General features: G+C 47.8%; 1 protein-coding gene across 1 annotated transcript; it reads right to left on the reverse strand.

The window, feature by feature from the left end:
- Window positions 1-7,907: 7,907 nt before the first annotated feature.
- On the reverse strand, window positions 7,908-17,824 carry LOC133239769 (histone H2B type 1-K-like). Its single transcript, XM_061404031.1, has 3 exons — window positions 17,761-17,824; window positions 15,827-16,145; window positions 7,908-8,001 (listed from the first exon to the last, which is right to left on the reverse strand). Exons 1-3 carry the CDS (start codon window positions 17,822-17,824, stop codon window positions 7,908-7,910), a joined length of 477 nt encoding a protein of 158 aa, XP_061260015.1.
- Between the last annotated feature and the right edge of the window lie 418 nt (window positions 17,825-18,242).

The following is an 18,242-nucleotide window of genomic DNA, read 5'->3' on the forward strand; positions in this document are numbered from 1 at the left end:
CTGGTGAGAGTAGCCACTTGGCAGCAGCTGTCAGAGCCCAGGGTGTGCTTCAGTAATAGTTCTTTTATTTTTTTTTAAATTTCACTGTACAGCAAAGTGAATCAGCCATACATAATCCCCCTCTTTTGGATTTCCTTCTCATTGAGGTCACCACAGATCACTGAGTAGAATTCCCTGCGCTATACAGTAAGTTTTCTATTTTAATTAGTTATCTATTTAATACATAGTATCCATAGTATATATATGTCAGTCCCAATCTCTCAATTCATCCCCACCCCACCCCCACCCTTTGCCTCTTGGTATCCATTCATTTATTCTTTACATCTGTGTCTCTATTTCTGCTTTGCAAATCGGTTCATCTGTACCATTTTTTCTGGATTGTGATAGGAGTTCTTGATCCAGGTTTGATATGTGTGAGGCGTCAGAACTTCAAGGCCCGTGGTAACAACTCTAAGATAAAGATACATCTTCAACAGTGGGTCCTAGCTTTTTGCTTCCAAGGACTCTTCACTACATTGCTTACTGCCTTCCACTCTTTTTCAGAGTTGTCAAAGATTTAAGGTATTAAACAGTACAGTTTACACAGGGAAGCCTGGTGTGCTGCAGTCCGTGGGGTCACAGAGTCAGACATGACTTAGCAACCGAACAACAATGTTTTCTTTGAATTTTCAACAAGATACATACTATTTAAAACTGCTAATGAGGTCTAGATGGCATCACCGACTACATGGACATGAGTTTGAGTGAACTCCGGGAGTTGGTGATGGACAGGGAGGCCTGGCGTGCTGTGATTCATGGGGTCACAAAGAGTCGGACACAACTGAGCGACTGAACTGAACTGAACTGAATGAGGTCTAGAAGGGTCTTAGACCTGTGTGTGAAATATCTTTTATTGGCATATGGTTTGAGAGTTTTCTTAATGAAAAATAGCTTACGAAGGCTGTTAGGCTGAACTCTGTCCAAGGCCACTGACTCCTCCCAGTCACTGGTCTGTAGTTGAGTGATGGTTCCTAGCCCTGCTCAGATAATTCATCAAGGAAACGGGGGATTTAATGTCAAGTTCCAGAGAAACCAGTTTTCTTGAATTCCTGGGGTGATAGGATGTATTTTTTTCAATAGCAAAAATAAGTCAAGCTCTATTTTGTTGCAGTATTTTTAAATGTAAAAATATGAATAGACCATTAATATCATTCCAGGAAAGCAGGAAATGAAGAGGTCATACAGACTGTAAAGATTATTAAAGCAAGAAGAGATGTGAAGTCCCTGGGGCCGTGCAAAATGTTGCAATATCTCAAAAGAGCTAGAGAATATTTCACCCCATGGCCCAGAATACTGAAAATGGGATATGTTTTCCTGCCACCATCCGGAAAGGAAAGAAGATAAATTTCCAGAAACGGAGCAACCTGACTGGTAAGGCAGGATAAGGACGTAGATGTTTGTTCTTAACCAGCCTAATGCCATAATCACTCTTGGTCAGATTAATCCTCACCAGTTGCCACCCATGGGCAGCTCCGGCTGGTTGATCCTGAGAGGTCCAGCAGGATCCTCTGGGAACTCCCCCTTGTCAGTGACTCCAGGACATAGGTCAGCCTGGCATCGGTGGGACCAGTGGCCGTTTAAATTTCAGGATCGCGTTTTTTGCTGACTTCTTTTTTTTTTTTCCCCCATTTCATAACAAAGCAGACCTAACAGTTAAAAAAGCAGTTTCTAAGACTGATAACTTCATTTCTTGGCATTGACTTACTTTCCAGTTTTCTCTGATCCTAAACCCATTCTATGCCAAGAAAAGTACAAATCAAGATAAAAATCAGGAAATATAGGGGCCGTGCCTCTCAACAAAACCCTCAAGTAAGCAGCAAAAGAAAGAAATAGGATAAAGAGGAAACAAGCAAGAGAATCTAATCATTAAAATATACTCACTAAAGTTCTTAACTCTCCATCACCCCTTCTGCACCTACCTCTGTGTTTGGAGACACAAAGAGCCAGATGCTTTTTCTTATGTTGCCTAATGAAATGCCATTTTTTACTTCAATTTTCACACTAAACTCCTTGACCTCCTCTTCTTCACATCCTCTTGATATTTGAATTCCCCTCACTCTGGCCCCTGTTCCTTCACACTAATACTTCCTCTCTCCTGTGACTTTTCTCTCCTCATGCCTTCCAACCAGCTTTTTTTCCAGGCCCTCCCCTGGGCTCCCAGATGGCCTGAAAGACTCCCTCTGTCTCTTCCTTCATCTCTTTCCATCTCTCACATCTCCATATGCTTCCTCTTCCTGCCCCACATCCTTCCAAACGAACAAACAAGAAAAAAAAAAACCATAAAAACAAAAAATCGTTCAAGTAGTTTCTTAGGCTTCAATTTGCAAAGCAGGAAGATCACTTTGTATTCTCTTGCTTCTGTTAATTGACAGGTATTCAGCCTATCTCTGCTAGATGGACTGAAGAATTCTTTATCCCGCTGCCTTCACTGGGCAAGGACAGCAATATGAGGGAATGCTACGGGATGTGGTAAGGCACCGGGGAGAGAATTAATGGTCCTTCACTCTGCTGGACAGGTACAGGCACAGCAGGGGATTTGGAGAAAGCAGATCAGGCAATGTTTTCTTAAGTTCGGGGGCATACATGCATAGGTTTGAGGACAAAGGAAATTTGCCCATGGAGATGGAGGGATGCGGACAGCCTCAGAGTCCCTCTGTTACAGGGACAGAATGGGCTCACAAGATGAAGGGTGACTTTAAGAAAAGAAGGAAGATGCCTTCCTCTGGGACAGCAAGGAAGGACAGACTGAGAAAGGATCCTGGTCAACCAGAGCGTGGGGCTGTGGGGTCAGAGCATGTTGAACTGGATGAGACTTTCAAGATAACTAAATCCCACCATCTGATCTTCCAGAAGTGGAAGCAGTAACCCTGTAAGAGTCTGTGACTGCCTTTAGGTTTCAAACTGCAGCAACAAATGGGCCAGAAGTCACATTAGGGTGACAGTGGTCACCCGGAGGGCCTTGAGTTCTCCTCTCCAATAAAACAGCACATGAATGCTTTGATGATAGCCATTTCCCTCTGAGTTTACCTCCATCAGGTGCTCCAGTGTGACTGTCATTCACACTTCTGGCTCTTCTAGGGCTGGGACCCATGTCACTGTTGGCCAGAAGTGTCATGCCTACTTTACTCCCTAAAGCTGTGGGTGGCCACTGGGTTACGTGAATTATTGTGCACTTAAGTGCGTAAGTCTGCACAATTCTAGCGTTTCCATCTATTATCTTGCTTAATCCTCAGTGCACACCTATAAGGTTGGGAGGCATTGTTACGTCATTTTACAGATGAGAAAATCAAAGCATGGCTAGGTTAAACTGTCTGGGTCCCCATCAGATAAATCACATAAAGCATTTAGAACACAGCCCAGCATGTGGTGAGCACTGAGTCAGTTAGCTATTGTTATTTTTAATATTATACTAGAGGTCGTTTGGGGCTTCACACGTGGCTCAGTGGTAAAGAATCTTCCTGCCAATGCAGAAGATGCAAGAGACTTGGGTTCAATCCCTGGGGTCAGGAAGATACCCTGGAGAAGGCAATAGCAACCCACTCCAGTATTCTTGCCTGGAAAAATCCCACAGACAGAGGCGCATGGTGGGCTACGGTCCATGGGGGTCACAAAGAGTCGGACACAACTTATCAACTAAAGAACAACAAAAACAACAGACCTCATTTTGTGCAACAGGTGGGAGCACAGACTCTGGACAGAGTTTCACAGTTAAACCATCACTGACACTGAGCATATAATCTCAGAGAAATTGTTACTTAACCTCAGTTTTCATATCTGCAAAATAGACATAACAATAGCAGAGAAATTATTATACAAAAACTGTTAATAGAACCTTGCCCAATGCACAGTAGTTACTAGGTATCATTACTTCTAAATATCGGGTTCTTATTCTTTCCTGGTTTAAACTTGTGCGTAAAATACACTATGCATATTCATCAAATTAATATTAAGATGAATACTGTCCAAGCTTGGATAACCAGACTCCATAAGCAAAGTGGTGAAGACCTGACAATTTCTTTTCTTCATGAAGTCTCTAGAATTCAGTAGCATTAGCCCTCCATTTTAACTTGGTTATTCATTCAACAAACATTTGTTGAATACCTACTCAGTTCAGTTCAGTTCAGTCACTCAGGCGTGTCCGACTCTTTGCGACCCCATGAATCACAGCACACCACCAGGCCTCCCTATCCATCACCAACTCCCGGAGTTTACTCAAACTCATGTCCATAGAGTCGGTGATGCCATCCAGCCATTTCATCCTCTGTCGTCCCCTTCTCCTCCTGCCCCCAATCCCTCCCAGCATCAGGGTCTTTTCCAATGAGTCAACTCTTCGCATGAGGTGGCCAAAGTATTGGAGTTTCAGCTTTAGCATCAGTCCTTCCAATGAACACCCAGGACAGATCTCCTTCAGAATGGACTGGTTAGATCTCCTTGCAGTCCAAGGGATTCTTAAGAGTCTTCTCCAACATCACAGTTCAAAAGCATCAATTCTTTGGCGTTCAGCTTTCTTCACAGTCCAGCTCTCACAGCCATAGCTACTAGGTGCCAACAAAGGAAAGCCACAGAAGCATATGTCATCCCTCTTGACTTGGAGGTGACTGTAGTCTTTTCAAGAAGACAGACAGAGAAATCATTTCAATAAAATGTGTTGGAGTGGTGACTCCACCCGGACTCCACTCCATCTCCTCCTGAGGAGGAGATGACATTTGAGCTGGGTGTTGAAGGATGAAGGTGAGGGAGAGGGCAGAAATGCATTCCAGGCAGGGCGATGATGGGCAGCTTGGAGGAGCCTGGCTTGGGGAGGAAGTTGGGAGGGCCTTGCACGTGGGAAACATCTTCCCTGGTGGCTCAGTTGATAAAGAATCTGCCTGCAATGCAGGAGAGCTGGGTTCGATCCCTGGGTTGGGAAGATCCCCTGGAGGAGGAAATGGCAACCCACTCCAGTACTCCCTTACCTGGAGAATTCCATGAGCAGAGGAGCTGGGCAGGTTACAGTCCATGGGATTGCAGAGTCAGACACAACTGTGTGACTAACTTTCACTTTCACTTCACGTAGGGGGAGGTGTTCTGTAGGGAAGGTGTGGCAGGAGAAAAACCTGGGAGAAGCAGGAGCTGTGAGGTGGACAAGGGCCTTGCATACCTTTCTCGAAAATCTGAATGTCACCCTACAGGCAGTGGGAAGCTTGCAAATCTTTAAAGGAGGGAAGCAATAGAATCAGATCTGACTTTTTAAAAGAAGAGGCTGCAGGTGGTGTGGAGAGTGGATCCAATAAGAAGGCTGGAGGCCGAGAAGGCAGTACTGAGTCCTTCACAGGAGTCCCCCCACCCCGAGATCATGAGCGCCAGGACCTAGAGGGCGCCGTGGGGAGGAGGAGAGGAGGCACTGGAAACACGGTTGGTTAGGAGGTAGACAACAGGGCTTGGTGACAGTCTGGCTGGAATGAGAGACGGGCAGTGAGGATTAAACCCCACCCCGCAGCCTGGGTGGAGGGGTGGCGGCTGCCGTCTGAGATAAGCAGTTCAGGAGCAGAAACAGATCTGGGACGATGCTGGAAGGTACAGTGAGTTTAGCTGTGAGAGCACTGAGGCTTCCGAAGGCATCTCAGGGAGCTGTCCGTGGGTGGTGGACATGATCTAGGTCAGGAGTTCCCAAGAGAAGCCTGGTGTGATGCATGGATGGAAGGGTAGATGGTAGCTGAAACCATGGACTGTCCTGGCCCGGGGAAGAATAGAGAAGCCACCTATGCTGTGCAAGCCACAGGGCCTGGAGGTCACGTTATGAAAGATCCCAGGACCCTGGGATGCGGGGAGAGAAGGGCGCCTGGATAATTACTAGGAATCTAAGGGCTTTTCTCCCTAACTTGATGTTTTAGGTTCACGAATGCCCTAGGTTAATTAAAGAGGATGAATTTTGTTTCTGCATCCCTTCCATACAGGGCTGGAGGCCTCATGGAGAAGTAGAATGGAAAAAGAGTGACTGGCATCAACTAAAAAACCCAATTAAATGGAATAAATGTGCACATCAAAATTTTTAAAAGTCAGAAATTGCCCTAGAGTCCCTGATACTCAGACCCAGTCCCTGTTTCACAAAGTTAGTGTTTCCCAGAGAAAAGAACTGGTTGCTACTTCATTATCTTTAAAAAAATAAATAAATAAAAGGCAAGAAAAGTCTAATTCAAACCATGCCTTAGCACAATAAGCCTGTACACACTAATTAAAACACTTGGTTGATTTTATAAGAAACTACATCCTCCCCTGTGTAGTGTCTTTTGCTATCCCGTGATAAGCAGCAGTTTCAACCGGCAGTTATGTGCCATTAAATTGATTATAATTAATAATAGTCATATGTCATTTAGAGCTTCCCAGGTGGCGCTAGTGGTAAAGAATCCACCTGCCAACGCAGGAGGTGTAAGAGACGTGAGTTCGATCCCTGGGTTGGAAAGATCCCCTGGAAGAGGTCATGGTAACCCACTCCAGTATTCTTGCCTGGAGAATCCCATGGTCGGGGAGCCTGGAGGGCTATGGTCCACAGGGTCGCAAAGAGTCAGACACACAGAGCACATATATCACTTAGATTATTAAATTATTTAAATTATAATGGGAAAAATAGTTAGGTTTACTTAATCAACACACTTTAATTGATAGACATCAGTTTTCAAAATATGAAGTTTCTGAGAATTAAAAATAAAACGGTACCCTGCCTGGCAAAAAGCCTAGGAACCCACAGCAAATGCTTGGCCCTTAGTCTGTGTCCTAGTTAGTGGGTTGGGAGCCACCCGCAAGGCCACAGGCATCTCTGGAGGTGACCAAAGTGTCCGGCCTGCTCACATTTCCAAACACTCTGAGACAGAGATGAATGGAAAATTTTAAATCCTCCCCCGCGAACTCTAAGCCATCCTTCCAGAGACTAAGAAGCCCACCAAGGTGGGTGAAGTCTCCCCCTGGGTTCTCTTTTCCCAGATCCTCTGTCACTGTCTGGGTTTTGTTTTGGTTTTGGTCTGGCTCTGCTACCAGACGGCAACCTCTTAGGGGCAAACATTACCTTACTCCTGCCTCTGTTCCCAACACGTAACATAGTGCCTGGCGTATTTCCAGAACTCCAAAAATGTGTGTGGAGCAGAACACAGACCGTTTGTTTTACAACAATGTGTGCACACGTGCGTGCCAAGTTGCTTCAGTCATGTCCAACTCTTTGCGACCCCATGGACTGTAGCCCACTAGGCTCCTCTATCCATGGGATTTCCCAGCAAGAATACTGGAGTGGGTTACCATGCCCTCCTCCAGAGGATCGTCCCAACCCAAGGGATGGAACCTGCGGCTCCTGCATTTCAGGGGGATTCTTTACGCTGAGCCACCAGGGGAGCCTGCCTGTACGATGATACTTGCCTTTGAAGACAGAGGATGAAGAGTGGTATTTTCCACCAGGAAAGCTCTCATGGCTAATTGCGATGGTGTTCAGAATGGCTTCAACATTCCTCAAAATACCCAGAAGTAAGAGAGAACTTGACAATGTCCCTAGAAGATCTGTATTCCTTAGACTCTAGAATAATCCAAGACTGTGGACGAAGACTTCTCTATGATGAATACAGGAGCAACAGTGAGTTTATACAGATAAACAGGGTTATCTGGACAAGGTCAGAAACCAAATGCATAGTTTTATAGTTGCCATTCACTCAAGCTGGCGATTTCATTTAACATCCACTGCCGGCAATGGATATCTTTGTGGATTCTTGTGTTTAAAGGATTCTTGTGTTTAAAAACAAATTGTTTTTGGGTTACCAAAGTATTTAATAAGAAGCATTTTGCACTCTGGGGAAAAAAAAAGGGGGGGGGGGGCCTCTGGTCTCAGGAAAATGGTGGAGAGGAGGCTACCAGTCTGGATACAGGAATCTCTTCCTCCAGGCCATGCCCGCAGCCGAGAACTGGATGGTGGTTATCGTCTTCTCGTTATCAGTTTGGACTCTGTGAGAAGATGGATCTAAATAAGCTTTTATCCTCAGAGTTAGGACTAGTGGAGCCTGGAGGAAATTTTAATTAGGGTAAAAATTTCTTTCTGGAAAATGGCAAGAGTAAGGTTCAACTCCAAATGCGTCCTCTGTGTGTTTCTCCCCGATTGTAATGAAGACCTCAGCTGTCTCCAGCATTACCAGAGCTGTGTGTAGTTGCATTCCTTGTCTGCACTGAGAATTACGTTGGCCATTTTCCAGGGGCGGGGGGCTCTGTTATATGTACTTCCTGGTAGGTGTACTGTAACTTAGCCAACTTCTCTAGTCATTTACCCCCTCGCTTATACAAGCGGCTCTCTTAAAAAAAAAAAAGCAATAGAGTCTTCAGGTATTTATTTCACTCAGCACAAACAGCTCACAAACAGAAGTCTAGGCTTACAAAAGCATTTGGGGAAATGCTACCTTTAAAATCTTTGAACTGCCAGACGTGTGTCCCTAATGGATAAGAAGCATATTGTATGTAATTTAACTGCCACCCTCTCTATTCTACATTTCTCTTTCCAGATAAAGGGGCTCTCCTCACATCCCCTTATCTTTGCCTAAAGCCTCCCCTCTGGAAGAGGCATGAAGAGAATGAATGTGGTTGCAACAACAGGGAGAAAAAAAATGTTTTTAATGTACATGAAGCTGAAGGGCTGAGGTTTTCAGTTCAGACTCCCGTTGCTACTTCCACATCCCGGTCCCCTTGAAGTGCATCAGTATAAACCGCTGGGACCATGGGAGGAGGCTGCATCCTAGTTCAAAAATGAGGTGTCAGACTGGGATTTCCCAACCTGATCAATAAGGGGAGACCAGGATTCCACCAAGCCGGGAAGAGACCTCTGGACTTGACAAATCCTTCAAATTAATCCTCTCCACGAAAGGGCTTATTATCTACTCATCTGACTTTTCTTTTTCTTTTTAGCATTATCTTTAACACCTGCTTTTCATAGGTATAAGAAGCTGCTTGGAAACCTTCAGAGGCTCATGACGCATAGGGGTCGGGGAGGCGGAAGAGAGGAGCAGATTTCAAGGTAGAGAGACCCAGTTCTATGACTCATTGGCTGATACTTCTCCATAAGATCAGATGTTAAAGTAGATGGTTAGTGCTTCCGGTGGCTAGGATGAACTCTGTCCGCCAGCCAGGATTTTCAGGCCCACACTGCAGTGCCTAAGAATCACGTCCGTTTATGTGCAGGCCAAGCTGCTGGCCTGAGGTATGTGTGTTTGTGGGGTGGGGGATGGGGAAGGTCACACTGTTATCCATCCTGTAATCCTGTAACCTACATCCTGTTACTTAATCTTCCATCTACGACTATCCCTTTGATACCACTAAGTCCTGTAGTTGGGAGAAACAGGACATGATTAGTGGGGAAATTCAGTGGGATCAGATTTTTAGGACGCTGCTTCTTAAACTGAGTATCTGTCTCTGTGTCAAGAGACAGGAAGAATAAAACTGTCACCCAGACGAAGGGTCAGGGTAGGTATGAAGGGACTTCAGGTATACTAGACTCTGGAGGGGCTTTGGGAGAGGAACGCAAGTTTTCTGTCTGTACATACAATGTAAGCATTGCTGGAATTTTTTCAGGGGGTGGTGGACTTTGAAAATCTTCCAGAATAAGATCACCTTGAGCCCTCTCTGTAAAATAAAGCTGGGACTTGTTCATGGGCTAGGGCGGACCCCAAACCGTTTCCTGAAAAAAATTCCTGGCTTGGCCTGCTAGTGGTTTCCCCTTCCACAGTGCTCAGCTATTTCTAAAGTCCATGGTTTGTTGCTGTCGTTCAGTCGATAACTCATGTCCGACGCTTTGTGACTCCATGGACTGCCACACCCCAGGCTTCCCTGTTCCTCACTACCTCCTGGAGTTTGCTCCGACTCATATCCATTGAATCAATGATGTCCATGGACTGTCCCTCAATTAATGACACAGAATAGGGTCTCTCTAATCCCATGAACAGATGCCTTTAAGTCTTATCCAAAGGATAGTGAGAAAGAGTTCCCTGTGAAGGGTTATTGCAAAATTATTCAGTCCATCACTCTTTTCAGTACTTTGAGTTCTTTCTTGGGATACAGCCAGACATCAGAAAAGTAAATACTTAAGACACTTAATCCTTAGGTTCCCCCACAGAGCTGTGTTTTCATTGGGGAAGCCCCGAGAGGAGAACAGGACAGAGTTAGGCATTTGGTTTGGATCTGCTTGGGTTGTGGAGCTGAGGCCCCTCCGTCTGCTGGGTCCACTTAAAGAGACCCCGCATTAGAAAAGGCTTCCATAGTGGCTTAGACAGTAAAGAATCCACCTGCAATGCAGGAGACCCCGGTTTGATCCCTGGGTGGGTCGAAGATGCCCTGGAGAAGGAAATAGCAACCCACTCCAGTATTCTTCAGAGAAGGCAATGGCACCCCACTCCAGTACTCTTTGCCTGGAAAATCCCATGGATGGAGGAGCCTGGTGGGCTGCAGTCCATGGGGTAGCTAAGAGTCGGGCACAACTGAGTGACTTCACTTTCACTTTTCACTTTCATGCATTGGAGAAGGAAATGGCAACCCACTCCAGTGTTCTTGCCTGGAGAATCCCAGGGACGGGGGAGCCTGGTGGGCTGCCGTCTACAGGATCGGCACAGAGTCGGACACGACTGAAGCGACTTAGCAGCAGCAGCAGCCAGTATTCTTGCCTGGAGAATTCTTTGGACAGAGGAGACTGGTGGGCTACAGTCCATGGGGTCACAAAAAGTCAGACACAACTGAGCAACTAACACCCGGAACTCCTAAGGGCTGCAGAAAGACTTTCCTCCATCGAGTCTGCTCCCAGAACTGACTTTCTGTTCCCTGTCCTTGTCTTTTGAGATGGGAATCTTCAGAGTTCAACCTGAAACTCCACAGAACCAGTCCACAGCCCCTCCTGCCTGCCTGATGGTACTGCCTCACTCCTCAGACCTCTGCACCTTCCCTCTGTCCCCCTCCTCCCGCTGTATCAGGGGCTCAGGTTGTAAACTGCCTCCACCCTTGCTGGATCGAAGAAAGTCCTAACAAGCAAACTGCTTAATCCGTTTTGGAGACCGATGATCCAAGTTATAAAGTGGCCAGGCCCTGTGTGTCAAGGCTCCTCTCCTCCCAGAAGCCTTTCACACTCCACTTCTCAGGATACTGACAAGGGACGTGCGTGTGTGCTAAGTTGCTTCAGTCGTGTCCGACTCTGTGCAACCCTGTGAACTGTCTCCCGCCAGGCTTCTCTCTCCATGGGATTCTCCAGGCAAGAATACTAGAGTGGGTTGCTGTGTCTTCCTCCAGAGGATCTTCCTGACCCAGGGCACTCACCCATGTCTCTTCTGTCTGCCTGCAGTATCAGGCAGGTTCTTTATCACTATCGCCCTCTTGGAAGCCGCTGACCAAGGCGGGGGCGGGGTAGGGCGGTGTTCCTATTTAAACTAGTAACTCTGAACAGCTTTCCACTCTCAGCACAGACTCCTGCAAATGTAAAAGTATAGACAGATGTTTGCTGAATGAAAAGCAGATCGTGAAGGGAAGACACTGAAGCTTTGACTCACAGTTTGAAAATTCTCTCCACACAAATAGTAGAGTGGGTAGCCTTTCCCTTCTTCAGGGGATCTTTCCAACCCAGGGATAGAACAGGGGTCTCCTGCATTGCAGGCAGATTCTTTACCAACTGAACTATCAAGGAAGCCCCCCAGATCAATATTTGCGTGCATTTGCAGTCACTTTATGGGTGTGTGACCCTGGAGAAGGAAATGGCAACCCACTCCAGTATTCTTGCCTGGAGAATCACATGGACAGAGGAGACTGGTGGGCTGCAGTCCATGGCATCACAAGAGTCTGACATGACTGAGTGACTAAACCACCACCATGGGTGTGTGAAGAGCAGGAAAACGTACGAATCGCCTGACACCCACGTTCTCAGCAGTGAGGGCAGACAAGAGCTCCTGCCTTCGTATTTCAGCTCACACACTGTGCACAAGCATTCTTTCTGGGGTCTATTTTGTGTCATGTTTATTTCACTGTGTGAGTGATTCTGCTGTTTAAAACGGCTCCCAAGTGCTGCGCTCTGCAGTGCTGTCTGGTGTTCTCACGCACAGGAAGATGTGCTTTAAAAGAGGAAAATTCATGTGTTACGTAAGTTTTGTCCAAGCATGAGTTACACTGCAGTTGGTCTTGGGTTCAGTCTTAGTGAGCGAGCAATATACATTAAAATAATGTTTCTGTAAACAGAAATACAAAACATAAGGTTATGTATTGATCTGTTAACAAAAATGTGGCCAGAGGCTTACAGGAACTTCACCCTGTATTTCCCTAGGGGCAGTGGCTCAGTATTGCTGATTTAGTATTCCTGGTGACTTTACAGAACATAAGGGCCACAAATAACGAGAACCCATTCCATTCAACTCTGTGTTTGTAATGTGAAAGCAGCCATAGACAATATGCAAGCAATGAACACGCTGCGTTCCTATAAAATTTCACGTATGGGCAGGGAAACTTGAATTTCATATAATTTTCATAGGCCACAAAATGTTCTTCTTTCGATTATTTCCCCCACAACCATTAAAAAAAAAAAAAGTGTCCACAAAATGTTCTTCTTTTGATTATTTCCCCCACAACCATTAAAAAAAAAAAATGTAAAAACCAGTTTTAACTGGCTAAATGTACAAAAACTGGTGACAGGCTGGAGTAGCCCATGGTCCATAGGCTGCTAACTCTTGTGTTATTTCTTTTCCACAAATCCCCCTGCTTTGGAGCCCCCTCATGGTAGGTTAGAGAGACCCACATCTCCTTCCCCCGGCAAGTCTCTACCATCCCAGGACCATTACTCCGATGGAGTCCAAAGACTCCTGGAGTCCAAGGAGACAGTTCTGAAGCTGGACTTGAGATGGCTGGGTTTGAAAGCTGGTCCTATTACTTCCCAGCTGTTTTACTGGAGGCAACTTTCCTGGGCCTCATATATGCGGCAGTGAGGATCATGGTCATGTCTCCTAGGCCTGCAGTGCAGGTTGAACTGCACCCAGGGGGGTCTGGAGAGGAGATTCCTTTACCACCTCCACCACGCCCACCCAGACCAGTTAGACAGCTTGACCTCCACCCTTGAGGTTCCTTGGACATTCATCACCCAAGCGTCACAAAGGAAGCAAGAGGATGTGGACAAATCTCATTCCTTTCTACCCTGCTCACCATTTTCAGGGGTCTCGGAGACCGTGCCACACAACCAATAAAGGAGCAGGAAGGTATTAATATTTCCCTAAAATCTGCAGACCCCATTTCTACCATTTCCCAGCTCATCATTTTAGGTGATCCCCAGATTGTCGAAGCCATGCTTAGGCTCAAGTGATGGTGAGAAACCTCTCAAATGTCAGTGCTTGCAGAAGAGGGAAGAAAATAGAAAACTGTTTATTTTCCTAATTTAAAAGATAACATCGCTTTGCTCTTTCCTTTTGTGTAAGGTCAGATGGGAAGAATTCTTTGAAAGTGGCTCCAGAAGACTTTCTCAGATATACATGTATTTAGCAATTTATGTTTTTCACTCAAAATGGATCATTCAGTAATAATAATATCATGGTGATTACTATTATAATAAACAATGTTTCATTTCCTTATCTGTAAAAATGAAGTAATGATTCAGATCCTAGCCTGACATTTAAAGTATTTGGCAAGCTGCACAGGAAGGTTGTTACGGTTGGGTTACATCTAAGTAAATGTTGATTTTAAAATGCCATTTTAGTTGACTTTACGAGCAATGGGTGACAAATTAAGTCAGCACTTTTATCTCAAGGAACTCACGGCGCTTTACAGATAAGGTCTCATTGATGCTTGCAGAGTGGAAAAGCATCATTCATGGAACCACAGCCCCAGACCTTAGAGCATCCGGAAGGGCCCTTAGGGAGCCTCACCAAGTTGTGAGTCTAAGAACTAGGAAGCCAAGACTCAAGATTGGTGACCTTTCGCGTCTTGGATCCAGGAAGGAGAAGGAGGTGCCTGTGTCTGGAGCGTCCAAGGTTCCCAGGACTTGGACACCTGGAGCTGCGCAGAGGCGGGGGGAGAGGGCGGGGGAGGGCGGGGAGGGGTCGGGGAGGCGGGGGAGGGGGCGCGGGAGGCCGAGGGGCCGCCCCTCCCCTCCGCCCGGGCTGCGGGGGCGGGGCCAGCCAGGGGCACGCATCTGTCTCGGGCGGCTGGGGGCGCGGCGAGCGCGCAGTCACGTAGCCTCCAGCCAGCCATCCCCCGCCGAGCCAGCCCCTGACCGAGAGGACTCCGAAGGTCAGCGTTTTCAGATGTGGGTGTGATGCAGGAAGGAAAACTCCTCCTTTTCCTTCCCTTCGCCGCATCTTCCCAGAAATGGACAGAAAATGGGGATCTGGCACGTTCGTGTACTTGTTATACTTTTCAGAAGCAAAGAAATGTCGTAGAATGAGCCAGTGGCTGCAAGAGCACGAGTTTCTCCGGTTTGGCAGATAACGAAACGAGTTTGGCCCAAAAGGGACCAGCCCAGTCCCCCTGCCCCACTCCCTGACCTCCTTTCCCACCCCCACCCCCACTCCCACAGCCCCGTGGTCCTTACCCCTCCCCCCGCCGCGCTCTCTGCCCTCGTCTCATTCCGGCCCGTTGCACTGTTTTTATCTGGTGGTTTAGGGCTGTAAACAATGCTTTAAAAACGCCAGAGTTGGGTAGAGCTAACCCCACCTTTGCCACCAAATGAAGGTGTGGGTCTTTTCGCGAGTTGCTTTACGTCTTGGGCAGCAGCGAGTGCAGCGGCACCGATCACAGGTGCGCCGCAGGATGCCGGATTTGTTAGTTACACGCATGGAAGGCCGCTGTGCTCTCGGGCCGAGCCTTGATACGGCTCTAGCCCTGCTTAGAGCCCAGGTTTGGTTTCTGCACCCACTGCTGCCAAAGCTGACCAAGAACACCTGCATATTCTTAACCCACCTCACCGCCCCTCCGCCCCCAAGCCTGGCCTGCCCTCCTGTGTCGGCCAAAGGAAATGATTGATTCTCCTTGGACTTGGTGTTTCTTTTAAGGCCACAGGTTTCATTACCGGCCGAGATGGTTTTCAAAATGCTGGTGGGCGGGACTGGAGCCTCCAGGATAAGGACTCATCAGAAGTATGATATGTAAACCAGTGGAGGCTAGAACACCACTTTCCATCCTGCCTGCCTGCCGTCGGCCAGTGGCCTGGCAGGTGTGAGGCCCTGGGACTTCGCAGGGGACAGTTTGAAAGTCTCTGGCCTATAGGTTAAAGGCTCTTGAGTGTGCGCTCCGCCAGACCTTTCACAGTCTGCCTTCAACAGGTCCCCGTCTCCACCCCCACCCCCACGGTCCTGACACATCGGAGTGTGATGCCCCTCTCCTGTTCCCGTATTCTCTGCTCCAAAGTTGCTTCCTCCCTCATTCCTTGGAGACCTCTTAGTGCTTTTGCATGCTTCAGATGTAGCAGCTGTCACCCTGTGATTGGAAGTCACAAGTCCTGAAAACAGGAATTGTGCCTTATTTTTGCAGCGTTTAACTGGTGTTTGGAGAACACTCGAGTCCTCCATTTTGGGGATAGAGTTCAAACTGCTGAAGCTGACACCCTAGAGAAGTGAGTGAAGTGAAGTGAAGTTGCTCAGACGTGTCGGACTCTTAGTGACCCCATGGACTACGGCCCACCAGGCCCTCCGTCCATGGGATTTTCCAGGCAAGAGTACTGGAGTGGGGTGCCATTGCCTTCTCCGTTAACAGTGGCAAGGCATATTATATTTACTTGGAGCTGGTATACTTGGTGACAGCCTTAGTGCCCTCGGACACGGCGTGCTTGGCCAGCCCCCCAGGTAGCAGCAAGCGCATGGCGGTCTGGATCTCTCTGGATGTGATAGTCGAGCGCTTGTTGTAATGCGCCAGGCGCAATGCCTGGCCAGCGATGCGCTCGAAAATGTCGTTGACGAAGGAGTTCATGATTCCCACGGCCTTGGACGAGATGCCGGTGTCAGGATGGACTTGCTTCAGCATCTTGTACACGTACACAGAGTAGCTCTCTTTGCGGCTGCGCTTGCACTTCTTGCCGTCCTTCTCCTGGGCCTTGGTCACAGCTTTTTTAGAGCCCTTTTTAGGGGCAGGAGCAGGCTTAGCCGGTTCAGGCATGTCTATAATGACAACACCCAACAACACAGAAGGGGAGATGCAAAAGGCAAGACCAGGTAAAAGATGTGGCCTGTAGAGTGATCAGTAGGGAGAGCAAGAGAGCAGAGGACGGAAGAGAAGGTGTGTCTGTGGGGATGGGAGTTTCAACTGCAGGACCCATTGGAGGTCACACTCAGAAGGCGATGGGCATCAGCTTGTGGGGAAGGAAGGAGCAGTGTGGACCTTAATGAGGAAACTTCTACGCGTTGAGAGGCAGAAAGCATAGACACTTGATGTGGGAGCAAGGAAGAGGCCAGGTGGCCAACGGGAAGAGAAGAAAAGAGAAGGTGAGGGTGAAGTCGCTCAGTCCTATTGGACTCTTTGGGACCCCAGTGGACTGTAGCCTACCAGGCTTCGTCCATGGGATTTTCCAGGCAAGAGTACTGGAGTGGGTTGCCGTTTCCTTCTCCAGGGGATCTTCCCAACCCAGGGATTGAAGCTGGGTCTCCCGCACTGCAGGCAGAGGCTTTACCCTCTGAGCCACCAGGGAAGCCCAAAAGAGAAGGTGGGAGGGGACAGAGGAACAGAGGAGTGACACGTGTTACATGAGCCACTGAAGGACTGTTGGTGTTCGGGTCAGACCCAGCATTTTGACGGTCCTAACCGAGAACGCAAAGGGTGACCCTTCCGGTGCCCATTTCCAGGCCTTGGTAGATTTCCTTTTTTTTTCCCCTTTAATTTTTTTTTTTTTTTTGCCCTCGCCTCATGCAGTGGTATGTAGGATCTTAGTGCAGGGATCTTAGTTCCCCAACCAGGGATCAAACCCGTGCCCCCTGCAATACAAGAGTGGTGTCTTAACCACTGGACCACCAGGGAAGTCCCCTTAATTAGATTTGTTACCTTTGACAGCATTAAGCGCTCCCTCTTTTTTGAAACTCTGACTTTTGGAGTTCCTCTTTCTCCTCCTCTTTCCTATTTCAGTGGCCCCTCTTTCGTGGGTGGCTGAGCAGAGCATTCTGCCTCTGCTCACCCTTGAGGGTTTCCCCTTGACTCACTGTCCTTTACACGCACGTCCTCCCAGTGTAACCTCCTCCAGATGCCACCCAACTCATGAACAAGACGGGGTCCATCGGCCGGGGAAGGGAGGGGCGGCAGAGTGTACCACGGCCGAGGATCATCTGGCCACTGCTTTCCTCTCCATCTCCTGCTGGTCCCCCACATGTAACCTTCTCTGGGGTCACCCCAAATATCTCCCTTTGTTAGAAATTTTAGATGTAGTATGTTAAACTAACTATTGCTGAGAAGCAAATCCACCAAAACTTTTCCGTGGCTCATGGAACCAGTGATCACTTACATGACTTTCCGTTCCGCCTTAGGTTCCCTCACGAGGCTGCCAACAAGACGTTGGCCAGGGTTGCAGCCACCACTGGGCTGGGGGATCCGCTGCTAAGATGGCTCGTTCACCTGACTGGTGAGTTGCACTGGCTCTTGGTCAGAGGCCTGGGTGCCTCTTCACTTGGGCCTCTTCACAGGGCTGCTCGAATGGCCCGAACATTGACCTCCTCTAGAGCAGACAGTCCAGCAGAGCACGAAGGACACTGCAGTGCTTTTTATAACCTAGTCTCAGAGTTCACACACTTGTCTTCTCTATTGGGCACTCAGAACGGCCCTGATCCAGGAGGTCGGGATCACTGGGTGCCATCTTGGAGGTGCACTATACCATGGGGTTATCCACTCTCTAAGTCTGAGTGACTCGAACTTGTCCCTCAAATTTCAGCCCACTGATGCACAGTTAGTCCCATGGAGAAGCCGCCCCGACTGCTGAGCCTCCTCCCCGGCTTCCGTTAGCTCTGTGGCACCTCTCCCTTTCCTCATCTACCACGCCACACTGAAGCTGGTGGTTTCTTTGTTTCTGTCTTCCCTAGTCTTTAAATTCCTTGAGGGATAAGAGAGCATCTCATGGGGCAACGTGGTATCACAGTGTCTAGAACAGTGGTGCATGGCGGAGTCTCGGTACATTTTAGATAAGGAATAAATGAGTGAGTAAGTTACAGTCCCTTTTTCTAATCAGAAACATTTATGTAACACTTAATTTATGCCACACCCCACTTCAGGTCTCT

The sequence above is a fragment of the Bos javanicus genome, chromosome 27 (genome assembly GCF_032452875.1).
Source record: "Bos javanicus breed banteng chromosome 27, ARS-OSU_banteng_1.0, whole genome shotgun sequence".
Classification (NCBI taxonomy): domain Eukaryota; kingdom Metazoa; phylum Chordata; class Mammalia; order Artiodactyla; family Bovidae; genus Bos; species Bos javanicus.